The sequence below is a fragment of the Accipiter gentilis genome, chromosome 32 (assembly GCF_929443795.1).
Source record: "Accipiter gentilis chromosome 32, bAccGen1.1, whole genome shotgun sequence".
Classification (NCBI taxonomy): domain Eukaryota; kingdom Metazoa; phylum Chordata; class Aves; order Accipitriformes; family Accipitridae; genus Astur; species Astur gentilis.
The window spans coordinates 20,287,159-20,307,865 of record NC_064911.1 but is presented as its reverse complement, the minus strand read 5'-3'; the positions used below and the strand labels follow the sequence as shown (position 1 = coordinate 20,307,865).

General features: G+C 38.5%; 1 protein-coding gene across 1 annotated transcript in view; it reads right to left on the bottom strand.

Moving 5' to 3' along the window:
* Positions 1-20,707, bottom strand: part of MAP3K15 (mitogen-activated protein kinase kinase kinase 15) — a 90,854-nt gene that overhangs the window by 12,277 nt on the left and 57,870 nt on the right. Inside the window, exons 13-20 of the mRNA XM_049834834.1 lie at positions 17,714-17,809; positions 16,019-16,106; positions 12,112-12,245; positions 11,375-11,502; positions 9,533-9,663; positions 9,141-9,246; positions 5,659-5,816; positions 1,770-1,953 (exon numbers count right to left, since the gene is read on the bottom strand). Of these exons, the coding sequence (XP_049690791.1) occupies positions 1,770-1,953; positions 5,659-5,816; positions 9,141-9,246; positions 9,533-9,663; positions 11,375-11,502; positions 12,112-12,245; positions 16,019-16,106; positions 17,714-17,809 (1,025 nt within the window). The remainder of the gene's footprint in view (positions 1-1,769; positions 1,954-5,658; positions 5,817-9,140; positions 9,247-9,532; positions 9,664-11,374; positions 11,503-12,111; positions 12,246-16,018; positions 16,107-17,713; positions 17,810-20,707) is intronic.

The window sequence follows — 20,707 nt, the reverse complement described above, 5'->3', positions numbered from 1 at the left end:
GCTTGTCACTACAAATTATGTGGAGGTGGAGGAGGAAGAGAGCCAGAAGTCAGAAGTTTTTTGGAAAGCTCTGACATACTCCATGGTACATGACTGATGTTCAGATGGCTGAGGTTAAACAGTCACAGAAAGGAAACAATATATGTCACCTCGTGAGAACTGGTTCAAGGCATCTTGGCAGTACAGAAAATTGAAAGTTGCTGTCCTGAGAGTAAGGGCCAAGATTTGCTCTGGGCTGCCTTCATTATCGGAAAGAAAAAAGGGGTAGAGACAGGATGGAAAGATGGAGGCAAAGCTGAGGAAACCAGCACCGAAGGAAGGGGCAGAGGGAGGAGACGGAGTGAACTGCCGTGGCCAAAATCATGGCACCTGCTGGGCCAGGACCTGCCTTTGGCCCCCAAACCCCCTTGGAGATGGCTGCAGCAGCCAGCACAGCTGTCCCCAGCCCCGGCACACGCTCGGCTGCAGCCGCGTTGCCCTTCCGTCCCTCACCCAACAGACAGTTCTTGTACATTCACCCGCTCTGCTCGTGTCTGCGGCCATCATGGAGCTTGCCTCTCGCTGCAGCCCGGTGCTTAACCCATCTGAAGGAGCTCCATAACCCCAGCAACGTGCGGAAGAAGAGGAGAAAGGAGGAAGGCAGGAGGAGGGAGGGGGTGCAGAAGACAGCTGCGGCTCCCCTGGTATTTGAGAAGGAGCCCATCGCTCCCAGGGCAGCTAACGAGCCAAGCTCCTCCCTTTCTAATGCCAGGCAGGTTTTGCAGAACATGTCCTCAGGCAAGGGCTGAAAAGCCGACAAAAGGTCGTTGCAGCAGGGCAGAAGGCCACAGCCTGCCCACAGCTCCTGACGCTGCGCCCGGGCTGAGCAGGGCGAGCGGTCCCATCACGCAGGGGTGGCAGTCCTCAGTGCCCCTCAGGACGAGAGAGGATGCCCGTTTGCTTGCCGAAACCAAGGCAGCCAGGCATTATAAATTCTTGGCTAGTTTTTTCCCCTTAGAATTCCATTCTTTCAAATGTTCCTTGCTGAGGGGAAAAAGCTCAAAAAGGGAAGCAATTCGATGTGCACTGGGAGCGTGTGCATGTGCATGCGCTGGCTGGGGAAAGAAGCAGCAAGACCAATGGCTTTGCCTGTTTTTCAATGGACAGTCCCTTCAAACACTAACGATTTATTTGGCAGGTCTGTATTAAGGTTTATTATCTTATCACTGAGAAAGTGGCTGATATGTTGCAGGGGGAGGGGGAGGAATACACTAGGCAGATAAAACAAAACGACCCACTAAACAGTTACTTCAGCACCCATGTGGCAAATTTCCAAGTTACCTTTCAAGTCTGAAAATGCTGACCCATGTAGACCGGAACACCTAATAGACCCACATTTTCAGGTGCCAAACACCTACTCTATAAATAAACACATATCTCTGAAGTGTATGTAATTGTGACTCTAAAATGCAGAATTGCTTTGGAAAGTCTTCACCAAATGTTGTTTTTCTAACTTTAATTTACTATGAGGCGTTTACTTCTGGGGAAAGGCAAAATGGGGTTGGGAGGTTTCACCAAGCAAAACGCAAAATAAGCAAGACACCATATTTTGTGGGAATTATTAAATTTAAATATGTCTAATTACAAATCACAGGCACTTTCAACAGTTGAGTTCCTGCTGCTTTCCTGGCACAAGAAATGTCCTTTGTAAAAGAGAGTGCTTAATGATTCCAATCTTTTATATAAACTTAATGATGATGTTGACTTGGATTTGGCTAAGAATTCCTTACCTGAAGGCTTGAATGCAATTCTGCTTTTCTTGCCCTTGTTTACTTGTTTCAGGAAGGAATCTCTGAGCAAATCAGATGCTGTAACACGTTTACTAGGATCAGGTTCGAAACAGAGCAAAATAAAGGCCCTCGTTTCAGCAGACAGGGATTCTGGAATTTCAGGATGAATCTTAAACATCCCAACCTGCAAGTAAAACAAAAATACAAATTATTTATACTAAACAACTGCAAGGAGATCATGGGCCAAAGCTTTCTTACAGTATGATCTCTCACGCTCTCGCTGACTCATGGAAAAGGAACCATCCAGGTACCCACACAAAGCAGTGAAGTGCAACAAGGTTTAATCCTGTTTTTTACTTCATTGCAAACACGGAATGAATATCGATGTGGTATTACGCAAATGTCAAGCTATGGATGTATCCAACCATCTACCTTCAGGCAATCTCGGGATCTGGGCATTACCCACACCAAGTGCTTCAAATGCTGCTCATCCTACTAAGCCACAAATCCCTCCAGCTATTGCATACACTTCCCATCACCCCTGCCCAGTACTGTGTGTCTCAGCTGCTGACTCCTCCAGCACATTCGTGCCCAGGAACAGGAATAACTTCTTCCTCCAGCACCGACGGCCTGGGGGCTGCACCTGTTCTGCTCCCACTGCTGCCAAATTTCCTTGTGCGAATGCTCACGATGACCTTGCCAGACCTTGTCACCGCCCCCGGCACTCGGGCCAGATGTCTTCCCCAGCCTTTCGGTGTTATTTAACCGAAAATCACATGATGTCCAAAGGTTTAACAAGACCCCCCACTTTTTAAGTAATGAAAAACGTGCTTCTACAGGTTGCTCCCTAGTCATTTTTCCAGCTCCTTCACTGCTGCCTTATTCTCCAACGCCAATCTGGCATAAATGTTTTGAAGCGAGAGCTGTGTAACACATGTGCACTGTACGGCACGTATCTGGCAAGATTATGGCTTGTAGTCTCAGCATCTTTACATAAAACAGGCTCTGGAGAACAAGCAGAAAGATAGTGGCCACAAGGGAGATAGCAGCCCAGCAGTTAAACAAGTGCCAGCTGCTTTTAAATAATCTCATTATACAGCTGCATTAACATGCTGTGGCACCATTAGGCACTCACAATAGTGGTTCAGCTTCAACGCAAGCTGAAGCAAAAAATGCTGAGCAGCCGTGCTTATGTTTGAACGACAGTGCAGAATATAAAATGCTAATAATGCATTAAAGCCCTCCAAACCATGACTCTAAGCACATTCAAGACTCAGTATTTCCCTCACATAGTGTTTTCAATATATGCAACTTGCTAACCTCTACAATTAAATTGACATATTTAATAAAGAAATGGAATAAATAAGTAAACTGATGTTATGTCCTGTCAGCAGGCTACAACATCTATACGTTTACTTTGTCTGATGGAGCATCTTTATCTGATTTGTAAAACCCCACATGCATTGTGGACAGAGCTTTACAAATGGGGTATATAGTTTCACTACTTGAAATTTTTGCTCTGGAGCAGAGAGAGGAGACAGCCACCTGCTTGCTGTGCTCTGACAACTGCTCTCACCATGTCTGTCTCCGCGGCCAGCCCACTCCTCCTTGTGCGGTCTGGGGAACGGGCTCCCAGGCCAGCTTCAGCTGGGGCAGCATCACGACTGAGCACTCTGGTGCCAGGTTATTCCCTTACGCACTAAACAAAACCCAGGACAGTCCAGAACAGGACCAGGAGATTTGAATGCACATCTCTGATCCTATCTTAATCTCTGTGGCTCAAGGGGAATAAGTTTTGTCGCAAGCACCCAGAAATGCCGTGGCGACGTTAGTTTACTTGATCTCCACTGAATGCCATTTGTTTGCACTCCTTTCACATGGAACCAGATACACACCTGCTATGCTCATAGATGAAATACCACACAACGTACACTCAGCCAGGAATTATTTCCAGTTCTCAGTTCACCCCGGCCCCTTTTCTCTACTTTGTCCAACTCTTTGGCCATTTGCAGTTTCTATAGTGACTGCACAGCCAGACTTAGACCTTCTCTCTCCTTGCCTGCCCTCTGCACAACAGAGCATGCACGTGTGGAGATGGGGATGTCACAAGTTTGATATCCCAAGTTTTTCAGGCTTCTGTTCTTTTTACATGCCTGCCCAGCCAGCCTGCTTCATTTCTGGCTTCCAACCTAGCTTCCAGCTTGCTTACCTTTATTACACAGCAAAAACAAACCACAGTTTGCAATTTATGGTGCCCAGCAAGAGGCAGTTCCAAGCAGGTGCCAGCAGAGCCAAGAAACAGAAAACAGAACTGAGTGCCTGACTGTAGGACATTGACACAGTCTGCAATAACAACGCTAAAAACTGCCACATCCTTGAAGAAAAAAGGTGAAGAAATGTATTCTGAGACTTCAGAAAACAGCCCTGTGGTCGGGAAGCGCTTACGGGCAGGATGCAGGGCCATGCACAGCCCTGCCAGAGCTCATCGACCACCTGGGACTGAACCAGCACTTCCTGACCGTTCAACGCACCGTGCTGAAAAATAAGACATGTAACTCACAATGGTTCAACTACGTGCCAGACATACAAGATGAAAAGGCATCTGCCAGCAGAACCGTATCTGACATTTACAGCGATGTGGGAAAAAGTCTCTTTCCGCAGCTCCCTCAGGAAAGCTTTAGTGAACCAAACCATGTTCACCCAGGCAGCTTCTTTTGAGGTAGAGTCGTAAGTTGACAGCACCAAGGTGACATATGATACCGTTGAAATAACTACATCAAAACCCATAACCATCCCTTTCTTTGCCTTTTAGGTGTGGTGCATGGGACAACTCGCAGGCCTAGGACAACACATGGCATTACATGCCATGCTGAATTGCAGCCCAGCTTACTATACTTACTGATAAAGATCTGATTTTGCTACTGTGGTTCCATTAATAGTTATACTAATGCTCACACAGTGACTTTCAACAACATACCAAAAGAATTAAGAATATTGATAATTTAAAGCAGTTTGCTGAGTTATGGATGTGACATTTTCCCCATTATAAGAATGAGGACCCTGAAGCATAAGTGAAAACTTAAGTACATTTCTAAAGGTCTACTGTAAGTCAGTGGAAGAACCAAAAATTTTCAGTCTGCATATTTGACACATTATCACATCATAGCTTTTACACTACTGTCATTTTCAGAGTTAGAACAAGTAACTTTTTTCAAATACATTTATTATCAAAACTATCTGAAGCATTCTCTTCTCAAGTGTTAATTTGTGCATTTGAAAACAGATACACTAAGAGAGAGTACTAGATGAAATAGTTTACCAAGGAGGTAGCTTTGATCCAAAGGATTTCAGACTTAAAATAGAGTATTTTACTCCTTCAGTACATACCAGAAATCCTGGGAAGTTACCCCCCTTCCACCATAGCTTCCTACCACATTGCAGAGACTGAGCCTTTGAAAGACAAGGCAAGGCAAACAGATACTCTGGGAGGGAGGCTTATAAAGACTTAAAGGACACAAGTAACTTGGTTGTCATTATTGGAGAGACTGGTTGCCAAGAAGGAAATCATAAACCAAGAGCAGGAGATGATAGAACTAAGAAGGTAGAGAATACTAGTCTTTATAAGCCTTCACTCATTTTTCAGGTTGCTGCTCTGAGTCATGACCTATTTCCAGCACAAAAATAAATTATTACCCCCTAGAGCAATACAGCTTAGAGCAAAAAAGTTTACTTAAAAGATTACTCAGTGAGACTTAAGAACACAGGTCAGACTGTGGCTTTGTACAAAACAACCCATATAACGAAAGATTACTACCAATTAAATTAATGTTAAAAAATTAAGTTAGTATTTGAAAATTCATAAGCTCTGTAGCAAAAAAGCTGTACTTACTTTAAACATTGCTGCTTGAGGCTCTCCTAGTTCATGAAATGGAGGTTTGCCTGTTGCCATTTCAATAATGGTACAACCTAGTGACCAGATATCAGCTGGTGCACCGTATCCTCGTGGTCCTTTATCGATGATTTCTGGAGCCATGTACTGCAAGGTTCCTAGTCAGGACAAAAAGAATTGTCAAGTGTTACAGTCATCATTCTTATTAGAGAAAATTAATACACCGCTAAGCAAGCCAAAAATTGTCAGATGTAACCTGTATAACCAAAATATTTGATTTCCCATATCACCACTGAAAACTAGACAGAAACTTATGTTTTAACATCTTTTCTATAAACTATCTTCTTCACCCCTTTCTAATACAAGACTTCAAACTGTTGGAAGTATATTCACTACATAATCCAAATACTTCCTCAGAACATGAAATTATATCAAACAACTTTTGCAGACATTAAATTGTAAAGATTATGCACGTAAGAGGCGATGAAAACTTGCAAAGTGACAGATAGTCTTCACGAGAATAGTTTTTCATATGTTTACCCCTATAATGAGAATACTAGTGAAAGGGAATTTCAAAAAGTTAGTTTGAAAAGAAGATATTTTTGTAAACATAATAAAGATAAAAATGTTTTTAAAAAAATCTCATGTTTCACACAAAAACAATCAAGGTTGTAATCAAGGTAAATCAATTACACAGTAACTAAAAAAAAATAAGGGAACCCATCATAAATTGCAATTCCAGGAAGTCTTTTGGATGTGCTTGGGATTTCTGACATCCAAGGTTAGCAAAAAAAAATAAAAATAAGAGAGAGAGAAATAAATCTATTGAAACTTCTAAAGGTATACATGGTGGCAAAATAAGATCCTACCTAAGCCTATAGTTGCCTCTTGACAGATGAATCTGAATGTCTCTAAAGTTTGCCTGTAGACAATCTGACTGTAATACCAGTTATAATACTGATAAATGAAAAGAACAGTAAAAATGAAATAAAAGATGGTCAATTTGGAATCACTGATATTCAATCATATATTAACACAGCTAACAAGAGGTCTTTATGGGAAGATAGTCCACACCAACAACAGAAATCTATAAATATTCTGAGTGTTCCAAACACTACAGCGCTTTCTCCACATGAATTCCCACCAGCTCTGTTACAACATCTTTAAATTAAATTATTGTTCTTCTTAAGAATACAATAAAATTACACTGTGGTAAAGCTGCGAACTATTAAGTAAAGGGCATCTGGTGAAGATAAAAGGGATTGGATATTACTATGTTCATTAAATGTGACTGCTGTAGAACAAAAGTTCAAGCCATAGCTTTGCCCTCAGGCTGTGTGTCTTGAATGGAGGGATATAGCGTTTAAAGCACTAGAAGACTGATTGTTCTGTCATGTGATTGTGTTACATAATGCCTAAAATCCACAGAGTTTAGGTACTGAGTTAAGGAACAAAACAAATTGGAAGAGACTTTTTAAGACCCTCTGGGCTATAGCTACCTGCATACTGATTTTAAATCTGGAATGAGAACTTAAGTAAAACCTTTATTCTTGTGTTCAGTTACATCTCTGAGGCACAAACAGGGCTGTAAACGTGCAAGAGAACAAAGGGCACAAGGAAAGATTTACCTCCTTTTATTACAGTATGGTGATTTTTCTTCAGGTACCATTTCTCCCTATATCATCTTTAATAACAACCAGTTGCTAAAAAGCCACTAAGGAGTACATAAAACACAGGCAGACAGAATGATTTTCCTCTAGTATCTGCTCCAACCATAATAGCAGTCAGCCAGTGGCTTCCTGGGCTAAAATTAAATTTTGGACCATGACTTCAACTTTTACCTTACGGAACCCCTTTATAGACTTAAAGTTTTCAGAATATCCTGTAGCAATGAGAGGCACAGTATAGCTATACATCACACCATGTGGAAGGGTAGTGCATCTCTTTCCCATGGAATGTAACTGTATTGAACCAGTCTAACAAAAATGGCAAGGACAAACATTGCAGGCAAAACCTGAAAATATTCTTTTCCAGATACCACAAGAGACCTGTATGTATTTGAAAATTATCCATCCAGTTGCATAAGCAAGATGATTCATGAGAAAATTATTTGTTGACTAATTTGTTTGGGAAAAAATGGTTAAATGCCTTAAAGGAATGCTTCAGAAGCCAACATTTAACCAGCTCTCTGTTCAGACATACTGTCATTTATGTATCTATCTGTTGTAGCATCTATAAACTGAATTACATCTATAAACCGAACTACAAACCTGCTTCTTGTAGTGCTTCATTCTTAACAAAACATTCAAATGCTGCATTTACGATTCCAAACTGGACAAATATTTTTTTCTTCCCTTTAAAGGACTCCTAACTTAACTTAATTTGATTCTAACTAAAATCTTTACAGCTTTGCAGGAAATAGATTTGTTTCAAATGCCTGCACCTGATGAGATGATCTCATGAGCTATTGATGCAGACATCATATGCTGTGTTCAGATCATGATGTAATATAGGCCCAGTTTCAATTCACAAGCTTTGCTAATAATGAGTGAAAAAATTAAAAGCTTGGAAAGGTAAGGCATTTCAGAACTAATAATTTATTTTCAAGGCTCCTTTCTAAGAAAGCTGGAGGAACTGCAGACTCCCCACCAGACAGGTAATGGAAAGCCTTGATTATCACTTAAATAGAGGTTGTTGTCTTCTGTCTTCCATACGACTGACGTCTATGTCTGTGTACCATCTACTTAAACTGCAGGCCAGTATGAGGCTTGGGATTTGTGCTATCAGCCTATGCACATGGCCCCATAACAAGTGAAAACATCATGTTAGCTATATCTGCACTGATAAAAGAACTGAGTAATTATGTGACAATATATTCATTTTTCTATGTGGAGTTTCAGCTGCTATTCAGCCAGTTTTGTTTTCCCTGAATATTGCAAGTTTTTGCTACCTTGTATATGAAAGCTTTTCTGTAACATACCAGCCTAGTATTTTCATGTAAACTGTTCTTTTCACTGCTGATAACACTAAGTTAGCCAGTTGGTTGGGTTTTATAATGAATGCCTCAAAACTGAAAGTATTTATAAGCTTGTGTTTGGTTTTCTGCACTTTTAAACATACTTCAAGAAAGTATGCATGAGTTACTAATACCAAGATTACTAAATTAAAAAGTTGCTGTATTCAAGTGTTTCCAGATGTAGTGGCAACAAATCAATTGCTACTTAATGAAAAACACTATGAAGAAAAACTATTATCCCATCACATTTAAGAAGATTTTAATACAAAATAAAATGGAAGAAAGTTACCTTAAAAAAAAAAAGAAAAGAAAGATAGCAAGCTTGTGTTTATGGTGATCACACTCCCATTCACTCTTCCCTAAAAATACAGACTTAATCATCTTTTCATCACGAATCCAAAGAGCCTCTTGGCTCTAACTCTAAATCAGTCACCAAAGTCCTTATAAACTACTAAATGAGTCTTACCTGTAAATGTTTCAGTACATGGGTTGATTCCTGCCAGCCGTTTGGAAGTACCAAAGTCAGATATCTTTACTACACCACTATAGGTGTTCACCAAAACGTTATCCCCCTGTGGTTTGGATGTCAGAGAGAGAGGGGGAGTAGGGAGGAGAGACAGATGAGTACAGATTCCAAATCCCAATCTCAATACTCCTTCAAGTTTGCAGTTAACTTTGTAATATACCTTTCTACAAAGGAATTTTCCTGGAGCACCAGGGAGGAGTTGTTTTAGTCTTTCCTTTTGTTTTAAGCTTCCATGAAATCCTATTAAAAATTCTACTTCAGGTTAGAGTAAAACTAACTGAAGTAAATAAGATAAAAAGCAATCACACAAGACACACTAAAGGAAAAATTACCTTTATATCTCTGTGTACAATCTGGTTCTCATGGAGATACTTAAGGCCTTCCAGAATCTGCTTGGTGTAAAATTTAATTGTAGGTTCTTTCATTGGGCCCCACTTAGATCTTAGGAGAGCTGAGAGGCTGCCTACAAGAGTTAAGAAGAAAATGTATCAAGATAGCAAAACTCCCAAATTAACATGAAACATTTAAGTCTGGATTCAGCCTTTGCTCAATATCCTAATGCAAGAGAAATGCAGTACTTGTAATTAAGCCAAATTGTTCCTAGATACCTCAAAGCAAATCATTTGCTGCTGCTTTTGGCTGGTTATTTCCTCCTTGCCAGCTCAGCTTCCACCTCCGTGGCAGGAATAAATGTTACGACAGGGCTGGATGCACCTTCCTCACTTCAGTCTAACTGTTGAGACTAGGACTAGCAACCATTCAGCCCTTAATGAAATGAAGGCAAAAGGTAACACTGTATGACGTTATATACTATACTTCATGAACCACATGTATGTAACAAAGAGAAGCTGATTTACTTGAGGCGGGGAGGAGAGAAGAAAAAAGGAAAGAGTCTTTTCTTTGCAAATATGGGATTAACTTCTGGAAATATTCAGAGACAGAGGAAAGCAAGCTCCTGAAAGAAACCAATTGATGGATGTTCAGGGTAGGAGATAGGTCATCCACACTTCCCCTACTTGTAATAAATCTAATCTTTTTTTAAATAAGACTAATATTTTAATCATGAAGCAAAATAAAGACAGGTTTGCTTTTCCTGCTTGTAATAAACTAAGTGCAGTGGGTCTACCTAATGCCAGACAAATTCAGCTAAAGGGATTCTCAGTCCACACCAACAGCTTTCTAAAGTGAAGTTTCCCCAAAGACTCTTGCATAATCTAAACAGCTGGTTCCTTTTTAAGACTGGCTGCAGAGTTTAAAATATCTGAATTGGTTCAATAATATCTTGACATTAGCAACTAATCCCAGCACACTCTACAGCGCATATATGAGCAGGAAAAAAAAGGTATGTAACACCAGCTGATACTTTTAACAAGTGCAGGAAAACAAGTGGAAGAGTTGGTATAAACTCATCACATCTACATGTATCATACATGTCAGTGTGTCTCAGCTTTCAGGTGAGAAGGTCACAGGAATTCAAAAATTAAACAACTTCCCTATGTTGAATGACTCAATTACATTTAAATGTTTGTGTCTGGACCTTCCCTAGAAAACCTGAACTTTTTTTCCTGGTTTTCTTATTTCTGTTTTTATTTGGCAAATTATATTCATACATGAATTTAACATTCGTTCTGACACATCCTTGACACTGAAGAGCAAACAGCAAAAGGGAGATGGAAATATAACCTAGAGAGGATATAAAGGGACTTTACATCTTAAAATGTAGAGAAGGCTAGAGGAGCAAAACTGAAAATTAGGAGCAAGGGAAGCATATAACTTTTATCTCTAATCTACCTAGGAAATAGCAGTGCTTTGTATATAACATGTATATGCTTAACAGATACTTATCTTAAAAGCTCCAGTATTATTAAGATGCTTAAGCTAAATGGAATACACACCTCTCCACTATTTTATAACACATGAGTATTTGACACCAAATACTTCTACGACTTTTCTCTCGGTTTATAATTATTACCAAAAGGAGAGAGGGGACTGGGTCCTGTACACTTCAAATCTATTCTTTATTTGAGAAGAATGCCACCCGTAGCTAATGTCTCAACAGAAAAGCCATATACAGTGCACAAACATTTTAAGTGCACATCTATTGGCTTTCACTAAGTTTAGAGTCCCAACTGCTTTTGATTCCTCTGAGAGACTAAGCTCAGAATGATACAAACCTCCTGGCACCTGCTCCATAAAAATCTTAATGTATCCATCTTCTGAAACGGATCCAAGATACTGGACAATGTTCCGATGCTTTAAATATTTATGCAGTGCTATCTCTTCATGAAGAGGTTGAGAATACCTATTAAAAAAAAAAAAGGATCGAGGTCATGCAGGAAAAGGTTCTAGGCCACTTAAATGCTTATTTGCAAACAGAACAGGTTTTAGGGATACTGATCCAATTCTCAGGAAACATCTTGTCCATGACCTTCAAAATGCAGTGTGACTGGCTGCCTATTCAGAAAAAGTACAGAGGCAGATCTCGGAGGAACCCTGAAGGAGAAACATGCCCTCAAAAAATTTACAGATGGCTTTCTTCTGTATCGTTACACAGTACTGTCTTTGCCTCTGAAACTCCTTTTATGCTATTCCCCCATCCCCCAAAAGAATACAAATGAGATACAACTGCAACTTAAACCCCCAAATATGTCTTATCCTAGAATTGATGATATACATCTGTATTATCAAACTGTATTACTTATTATATATATCGTATCTTTTTTAAAAAAATAAAAAGTCCTTTTTCTCTAAAGGGTACTGTTGAATACTAGGAGGAAATAATAATTGAATTGTAGTATATGGGGATTTCATAAACTAACCACATAGAAATACATGCTAAGAGCAGCAAAGTTTTCAACAAACAACTGCAGTTTCATTAGCAATGTATATATAACAATAAACTAGGTCTTACCTGCTGTCTCTCTCGGGTATTTCTTTGATGGCTATTCGGACCTGATTGCTAAGGTCTCTTCCAGCATAAACTATCCCGTAAGTACCTTTCCCTAGAACTACCCTGTCACCATTCTCATCATAATCATATTCATACTGCAAGCAGAAGAGATAAACAAAGCAGCACAGAAATTGTTATCACCAAAATTTGACATTACAGAGAGACCTTTAACAACAGTAATGTACTATACTGAGTTAGTACAGCATTGAGTAGCTTCTGCAGTACAGCTGTAGCACGGTAGGCTACTCACCAGCTGGCGGCATTAGACAGCTTGTAAAATTTCCATGTTATTTGCTTTACAAAACAGCCTTCCCTAACCAACTTTGAAATCCATTCAATCCAAACAAGGAACAGAGTATTAAACCAAATTCAATGAAACAGTGCTGTCAAATGAACACATTCAGATATCATCTCTAAGAATTGCTGACAGCCTTCAGAAAACATAAAAGTAGGCAACTTAACTTATAGTTTTGAAACCAATGGTTTAATAAATAGATAAAAATGACCCTCTCATTACAGTGGGTGGACACTGTTTTAAGACCCGAAACTCTCATTTGAGCCTAGCCACAGCAAAATTCATTTCTGACATATTCCCCTCATTCTGAGCTTTTCCAAAAGGTGAAAAAAAAATGCTTATCTTCTCCAAGGATAATGAAATATATGAAGTGGTGGCTCCACTGCTGCTGAAACGGGCTGGGTCATCTTGCCAGCTGAGTAAGTCACTTGGGGTTCACTGACTTCAGTAAAGCTACACTAGTTTACACCACCTCATGGTCTTGTCCCATATGGTGACCTTATCACAGAGTTCTCCTTGCTATAAAAGTCAGTGAAAAAGCCTATTAATGAATGATGCTTAATGAAAGTACATCCCAGACACTAAATGAAACCAAATTTCTAACGGAAGTTAAGCAGCACACCCCTGATTCAAATCAGGGAACTGACAAAGGATATTGAAAAAGCACTTTTACAAAGAGTTAAGAAAGGAATTAGACAGTTTCATAGCCTCAGATATTAGCAGGAGTACACGGACCTCCCCTAGCATCTTCCCAAATCCAAGAGGACATCCTATATGGGAAAACTGCAGGGTATTCTCTGTGGCTTCATATGAATTCTCCATTAAAAAAACCCCAAACCTGTTTACAACGGCCATAACTATTGACATTTCCGTCAATAATCACTTTTTCTGCTTCACCCGGTAAGACTGTCTCCCACAGAATGCAGCCTTAAGATCTATTTCTTCAAAGTGTCTTCCCAGTTCATATTGCAGCCCTGGTATTGCAATGTCCATGTGTCACTGACATTCCCACTCTTCACCTCAGCAAAGATGGGAAGTTTCATGCCGCTGTATGGAAGGTGCTAAAGAAAAAACGCCTGTCGTTTATCCTAACAGCATATTCTGCTCAGTGGAACTAAACTTGAATAAGCACAGCTTGAGTACAGTTTCATCTTCCATGTTTCAGTACTTCACGGTTCATAGCATAATCTTGTTATACGATAGGCATAACTGACCCAAAACGCCATATGTAAAACTTATCAGGTTCTTTGGTAGGAGCGTATCCAGCTTTCACAGCTATCATATGACATAAAACCGTGCAGAAAAAGGACAGAAGTCACATTGCAGAATTTAAGATTGACAGCAACCCAATCTGCAACAGACTGCTCCTAAGCCAACTCTATAATTACTGTGGAAAAACCTATGTTCTCTAGTCTGGGTCCTATGATACACAAAAATCATTGAGATTTATAGTTCACTGCTAGTTAGTAGACAGTTTAATAGACTTGTATATACTTGATGCCACTTCACATTTGCCTCCTCATTCCAACAGATACAAAAATTGAATAAATCACTGCTGGTTGCCAAAACTCTGAATATGTGATCCACTGGATGTGCAATTCAACCATTAGGTATGAGTAAACAAGTGTTCATAGCTGACCTTCTGTAGGAACGTGGTAGGGCAGAGTCTGATCTCTGGGATATCCTATCTGGGATACAGCAGGTACTCTTAAAGTGATTGGAACTTCCTCAACATCAAAATCCAGAAGGAAATACCCTAAGGTAGAAAGGACTGCCACACTCACTGTCCTTCCAAATCCTAGTCAGTTGTTGAACTAAACTGTAGTTGCTTCCAAATAATACTGCAATCCAAAACGTACAACCCCTTGGGACAATATTCTCATAAAAATTCTGACTGAAATATTTTATTCCCCCAAACAGTGTACAAGGTTATTTCTTCCTCTTTTCCAAATATAAACAGTTGTTTTACTAATGGTAGGAACTTCTGCTTTCTCTGTGCTTGTCAAGCCGATGAAGACCATACAAAGCTGCATTTTCCATGTTGTCTCTTCTTAAATGTAAGATCTCAGGCTGCAGAAAGACATTAAGTGTCTTAGCTCATTTATAAGCTAAACAAATTAAACCTCCCCTTCTGTGTCTTGATTTCTGTTTTAATGTCCTGACCTAAGACAGTAAGTACAAGGTGATAATTGTGAAAACTTCAAGATATACAGAATGATATAGCTTAAAGATTTAAAATTAAGTTCTTTGGTCATTTCTCCATACATCATTGATTCATGCAGGATTGTTTCCTGCTGTGCATTCTCAAGCAGTTCTTCCAGTTCAGTTTTTAAAAGGCTCAAGCCATCCTCTGAGAGACTATTATACTATTATAGTCTGTGTTGTTTGAAGACTGTCCTGCTATTAGCTAAGTACGTAAGTCTGCAATGTAAGATCTGCAGCTATAGGTAATACCCTGTCTTTGCCAAGGTACAGCCCTGATCCTATACCGAAACCACAGGTATATGTATTAAGCTGGGCTTAACAGATGTGTCTATCTTGTCCTTTTCACTTGACGAGAGAATTCTGTGGGCACGATGCACAAACTTCAGTGCAAAAACTCATCTTCCCCACCATATGCAGTTACATTCAACAGTGCAGTAGGGGGTCTTACACTTTCTTAATCCTATTCTGAAGCCTCAGGTACTACAGAAGATTCACTATCATAAACAGCTGCTCTGAACCATAAGCCTAAGAGAATTGCTGGAATGAGACACAGTCAGAAAGATACCCAGCTCAAACAAACCACAGTAATGTTTTTTACACTCATTAACCTGATTGACTGAATTTGCTTGACCACAAATAAAAGTGATAACCTACATTTTATGATAGCTTTTCAGATTTCAAAAGAAATAAACAGAAGTACAGGATATGTACTTAGTGCTACAAATCTGGACATTTGATATGAGGCAGTGTCTTAGGAAGACATGGGTTCACCTAGCCTAGTCCACATAAAATGTGAATAACCCTTTCCAAGTTTGGGTTTTTTTCCCTCTGTACTGACTATAAAGAAAGCCTACAGCTACTAGGTTCCTAACACGGATGTTTCAGTGATAAGTCAAAACCACAATGGATTAATCTGATCCTAAATATCTGCAAATCTCTGTGACAGAAAAAGCCTGTCAATTGAAATTACCTGGAGTAGAACAGCATCAGATACCAGCTAGAAAAACTGAAGTACCTTTGCTAAATGGCTTTTTCCTAGAATTTATTAAATATCTTTTTCATCCACTTAAGACAGCTGATACTAGATGATTCTCATCTGTAGAACGTTTGCAAGATAAATACAAGATCATTAACACCTTTCATTAAGGATTTATGCAGTTCACAGCAGTAACAGGCTCACTTCATTAAAACTGTGTTTTTTCAAAGGAATACAAATCTTCTGTACAAATAGTTTTGCAAGAGTTGAAATTTCATATGCAATTATGGAGTTTAAATGCTATTTATAATCTTTCTAGTACACTGATATGAAAGTGCAGGGAAGATGAAGAATAAGTTTCAGAGTTCTTGGATCTTTTTTCCTTGACATACCTCCAATGTGTCTCCATCTATTTCTCCTTCTAGTTCCAAAGTACTGCCAACTGCATCAGACAAAATTTCTTTCACCAACCCACAGAATCTAAAAAAGCAATAAATAGCAGTGGATCAAAGAAAAATATCCTTGTAGAAGGAGATTAAACAGATTCTTCACAAGGTGGGCTTTGCTTTCAAGATAACAGACTAGCATGTTCATAGGTTTCTTTCATTACTTGCTTTCTCCATATTTATCCTATTTTAAATGAGGAAGAACATCAAACACATATGGAAAAGCCTAGTTATTTATAAAATTATTTTATTTGCTGTAGCAGAACCCAATACTTGCTTGTTATTGTAATTTCATAGTAAAATCTTGGTAGATCAAACTCAAATATTTTTGCTGTACACTTTGATAGGAAGTACTTAGTATGGCCTTGTCTTTACAAATATAATTAAAGTTGAGATATTAAAAAATTAAGTATTGGTTTTCAATTATTCAGTTCAGTAGTGCTAAATTTGTGACATCATATTAGGTGGTTCTCATTATGTGTAGTGATGAGAATTTTATTACCTTCAGTTTAATTTAAATGTTCCTATGGACTTTGTTTGCAAGTGTGATTACTCAGTATTTCTGAAAACCAGATTTTGTGGTTTCTAGTCAGGCATCCAGAAAGCCAAGAATATAAAAGTAGTAACATGTTTTGAAGAACAGTTTTGACTAATTTCATCTAGTTCTCTGGGACAGAGATCCTTCAGTACAGGACCACCTTTTCCTGTAGTCTCCTGCCTGAGCCACTCACTTTTTTCCAAATTCAATAACAAATGGTTAAAAATCATTAAAAATTATTACAAAATATTCACATCTTTCACTGACTAATAGAGACACATCTCTGGAATAGACTGCTCTCTGCACTGAATAAGGCATAAAAAACATGACTGTGTTTCATAACACAAATTGTGATGCCAAATTAAGGCTGAGCAGGTAACAATAATTTTGGTGTTTCCTATGTTTTACACATTGCACTCTGCAGATCTAATAATTGTCTTTAACCTGAGTTTATTCCATATAATACATAAATAATAATTATTGCAAGAAAAAGAAATAACACCATCCAACCCCAAACCTTAAGTGTATTAATAAATCTCTCCTACTTCATTCAGAAGGTTTACATGCCAAATAGCAGTCCCCGGGAAGAATTTGGTCTGTAACGATTTAGGCCTGAAATTCAGTTAGCATGTTTACTGTTTAGAGACAACATGTCATCAGGAAATATCTGAATACAGGCGCAGACAGTAACAGGTATCTGTGACACAATATAAGCTAGAAATCCCTATTATGTCTAGTTGCTCTTATTTAAATCACACTGAACAGGTACATAAGGGAATCTAAACCAATATAGTACCTTACATGGCACAGCCAAGATACAAAAAAAAAAGAAGATAATAGTTATAAATCAGAATAAGTTACGTAAGCCTTTTCTCAAAACTAATGAGTTGTAGGTAAACTGATTAGAATGAGCCAACAAGTGTAATGGGACGTTGCTCTCATCACCTTAAATATCACCAAGTTTAGCTCATTGCTTCTTCATCAAGAAAGAAGTGAAGAAATAATTTATTTCTCAAACAAAAATGTCAGCTTTCAATGTTTACTAAATCAATTGTATTTGGGACATAGATCTCACATGCAATACCCACAAAAACTGAACTCACCTACTGCATTGGTTTTCTGTAGAAAAGTAAATTTGAAAGTCGTCAGAATTGTCATGGACATAAAGAAAGCAACATCGTTCATCAAACTTGGAAATGCTGTGAAATTCACATTAAGGAAAGATTATTTTGGAAGTAACTATTAGAAGAAATAGAGCAAGAAGGAGTTAATTTCTTTGAATTACGAACACTTAGCAAACATCTTTTCCACAGTTAATTACCTCAGAGAGGCAGTATGCAATTATATTTATTTTCCTTACAACTAGAAGCTTTGAGTTTATTTATATATTCTATAATCCCATCTCCTATCTCAATTTGATAAATGATTAAGCTACTGCTTATTTTGGTAAAATACTCATTTATCTGAAGCGGTTTGAGGTTTGTTTGCTGTTCACCTCCCCCTCCATTTTTACACAGTTCCATCAGATTTCTGGGTATTTGATAACACCTCAGTGGAAAGTGAATTGCTTTGACACTAATCTAGCTATCAGGAAAGCCTTTCTTTTAAGCCTGACAAGTACTTCTGTTTTTACATTTCCATTACTCTTACAGTAAAACTGAACTGGGAAATACCTACAGTGTAGCAGATCCTTCACAGTATATACTTTTTATGGCCTCAACACTGATAAACAAGTTTTGGGATGACCAATGCTTACTCCAAACTGCAGCAATAATTCTGACAAAGTGATTAATTATTGCATATTGTGTCATGCCAGTGTCATATATATCCTATCTAAATGCACTGAAGTGAAAAGTGAAGAAGCCATAAAAAAATAGTATCAATGTGAAAGTAAACCTAGGAATTAAAGTCTTATCATTCCAAACACTTGTACTTTAGTATTATTCTACATAAATGCCAAGTTGTTATGCTTGTTAAGGTACTGTCATTATTTTTGTGCATAAGAAAATTGATTAGATTCTTGCCTGACCTGCTGAGTCAAACTCTCAGATTTTGCTTAACCTCTGTTGAGCCAGTTAATTAAATACATGACAGTAGACTATAGTAAAGTTGCAGAATGTTATAAGATCAACTTGCTGTAGCATCATTAAGGGCTACATGGACAAATGTTCCAAAACATTAGAATTTTGCCAGAAGATTTTTTCAGAAATATGTGAAAATACACTATGCCAATCTGTAGCTTGGTTCTGATATAGTGATTTCTAGTGTAGCAAGGCAGATTAACCTGACATGAGAACTCAAAGCAAGATGATTCTTCCAAGGGCAAATATAGGATAGACAAGACAGTATCTAAATAACAATACTGTATTATAAACAGTGTAATACCTATGGTATACAAGATGAACTGGTTAGCATAAATACAATTTAGGGGTTTTGACAGAGTATAAGTTAACTGAGACCACTATTTTATTTTTTATTTTTTTTTTTTACTGATGCTAATGCAATTTCAAAAGCTTAGGAATTGTAATTTGTCAGATACAAAGCAAACATCTAATTCCACTAAGTTTCAAAACATTGCCTCTTTGAGCTTTGTAATCCCCAGCAGTGATTAAGAATCAAAGCAAATGAACTGCTTGCTTCTACTTAATTAAAACTTATCTTTCTCAAAGATTAATTTCTATGCAATGTGTTGACTGAAGGTAATTAATATGTTTCAGAAACATTATGCTGAGTTATGCTCAATCAGCTGCACAGACTTCAGTAGTGACAACTTCACATCCACTCACATTCCATTAGAGTAGTAACATAAAACATCACATTGAATTCATTTAAACAAAAACCTGCTTGTTTTAGAAGAAAATACTGAAGTTATGGTAGAATCTATGTCCAAATCCACAACCATAGGCTTTCATAGCAATCATCACTCACTTTATTCAGAGAAATGTTTTTTCATTGAGCTTATTTGGGTAAGCAAATTATACAAGTTCAGAGAAGACAAACTTAGGACCTAAAACTTAGGTGCTTATAGTCAAAATCACAGCCCAGAAACCCTCTGTTTGAGAACTACAGAACTCAATAGGTATCTGAATTTATGCCTGTAGTGGAATCAAAGCTTTTCAAGCCCTTAAGTTTATGCACTCACACAAGTGGCCCCAGCCAAAAGCCATTTACATCCCTAGAAAGGTCTGACCCACCAACGCAGTGACTCATGAACTCTGGAAGAAGGCAAAAGCCCACCTCACATTCCATGTGCTTACAGCTCCTCTGGGTCTCAGCTGCAGCCTGCATAATGCAGACAGAGAGCAAGAATGCCACAGACACGCTGCCAGGCTGTACAGATAGGTCGCATTTTGTTTTCTCTCCTGGTGCTCTGTCTCTCACCTCTCTGGCAGCAAAGTAGCCCAACTTAAGACATAAAAGCTAGCTTCTAAATGTAGTAATGTATTTTGCAGTTGTTAATACCAAATGTGATTCTTTTCTATCCTTTCAGTTCTCAGAACAATCCTGTTCCTTCTGTACAATATTCTGATCTTCTTTTGTACTAGTATTTGGACCCATTTACTTGGTGACTAGAGTTGCCATTAACCTAGACATCACAAATGGAACTACTTTAACTATTTAAAGGCTAGCCCTTGAGAAACTCAACTAGCAGTCTCCTTCCAGCTCAAGAATTCTTTCCTTAGCACAAGCTATGTCCATGCCTTATTTAACATTTCTCTAATAATCCAAGTTTTAGCTAGTAGGTTTTATATAGAGCCATATCAGAAGCATTTCTGAATCCCAAACAGAAAATAAATACCATGGTTTCCTTTTCTTAAAAGAAAACAGACAAACTGTTCTTTTAGTTATGGAAGGAAGCAAGAAGAGGTAAGGGCTCTTCTTTCCTTCTGTTCTCTGTGTTTTTAAATGCAGAGATGGCAATAAATTCACTGAAAAAATATATAAAAAGCAGGTACACAATTGAAAACAGGGAAGTCTACCAGAGAATACACCCACACACACACCTCCCTTACATGAGAGTTCCTATGAGAAATGTACAGCTCTGCCCATGCATGGAAAGGCAAACTCTTCTGTGTTGACATTTCAAGGCAGGTTTG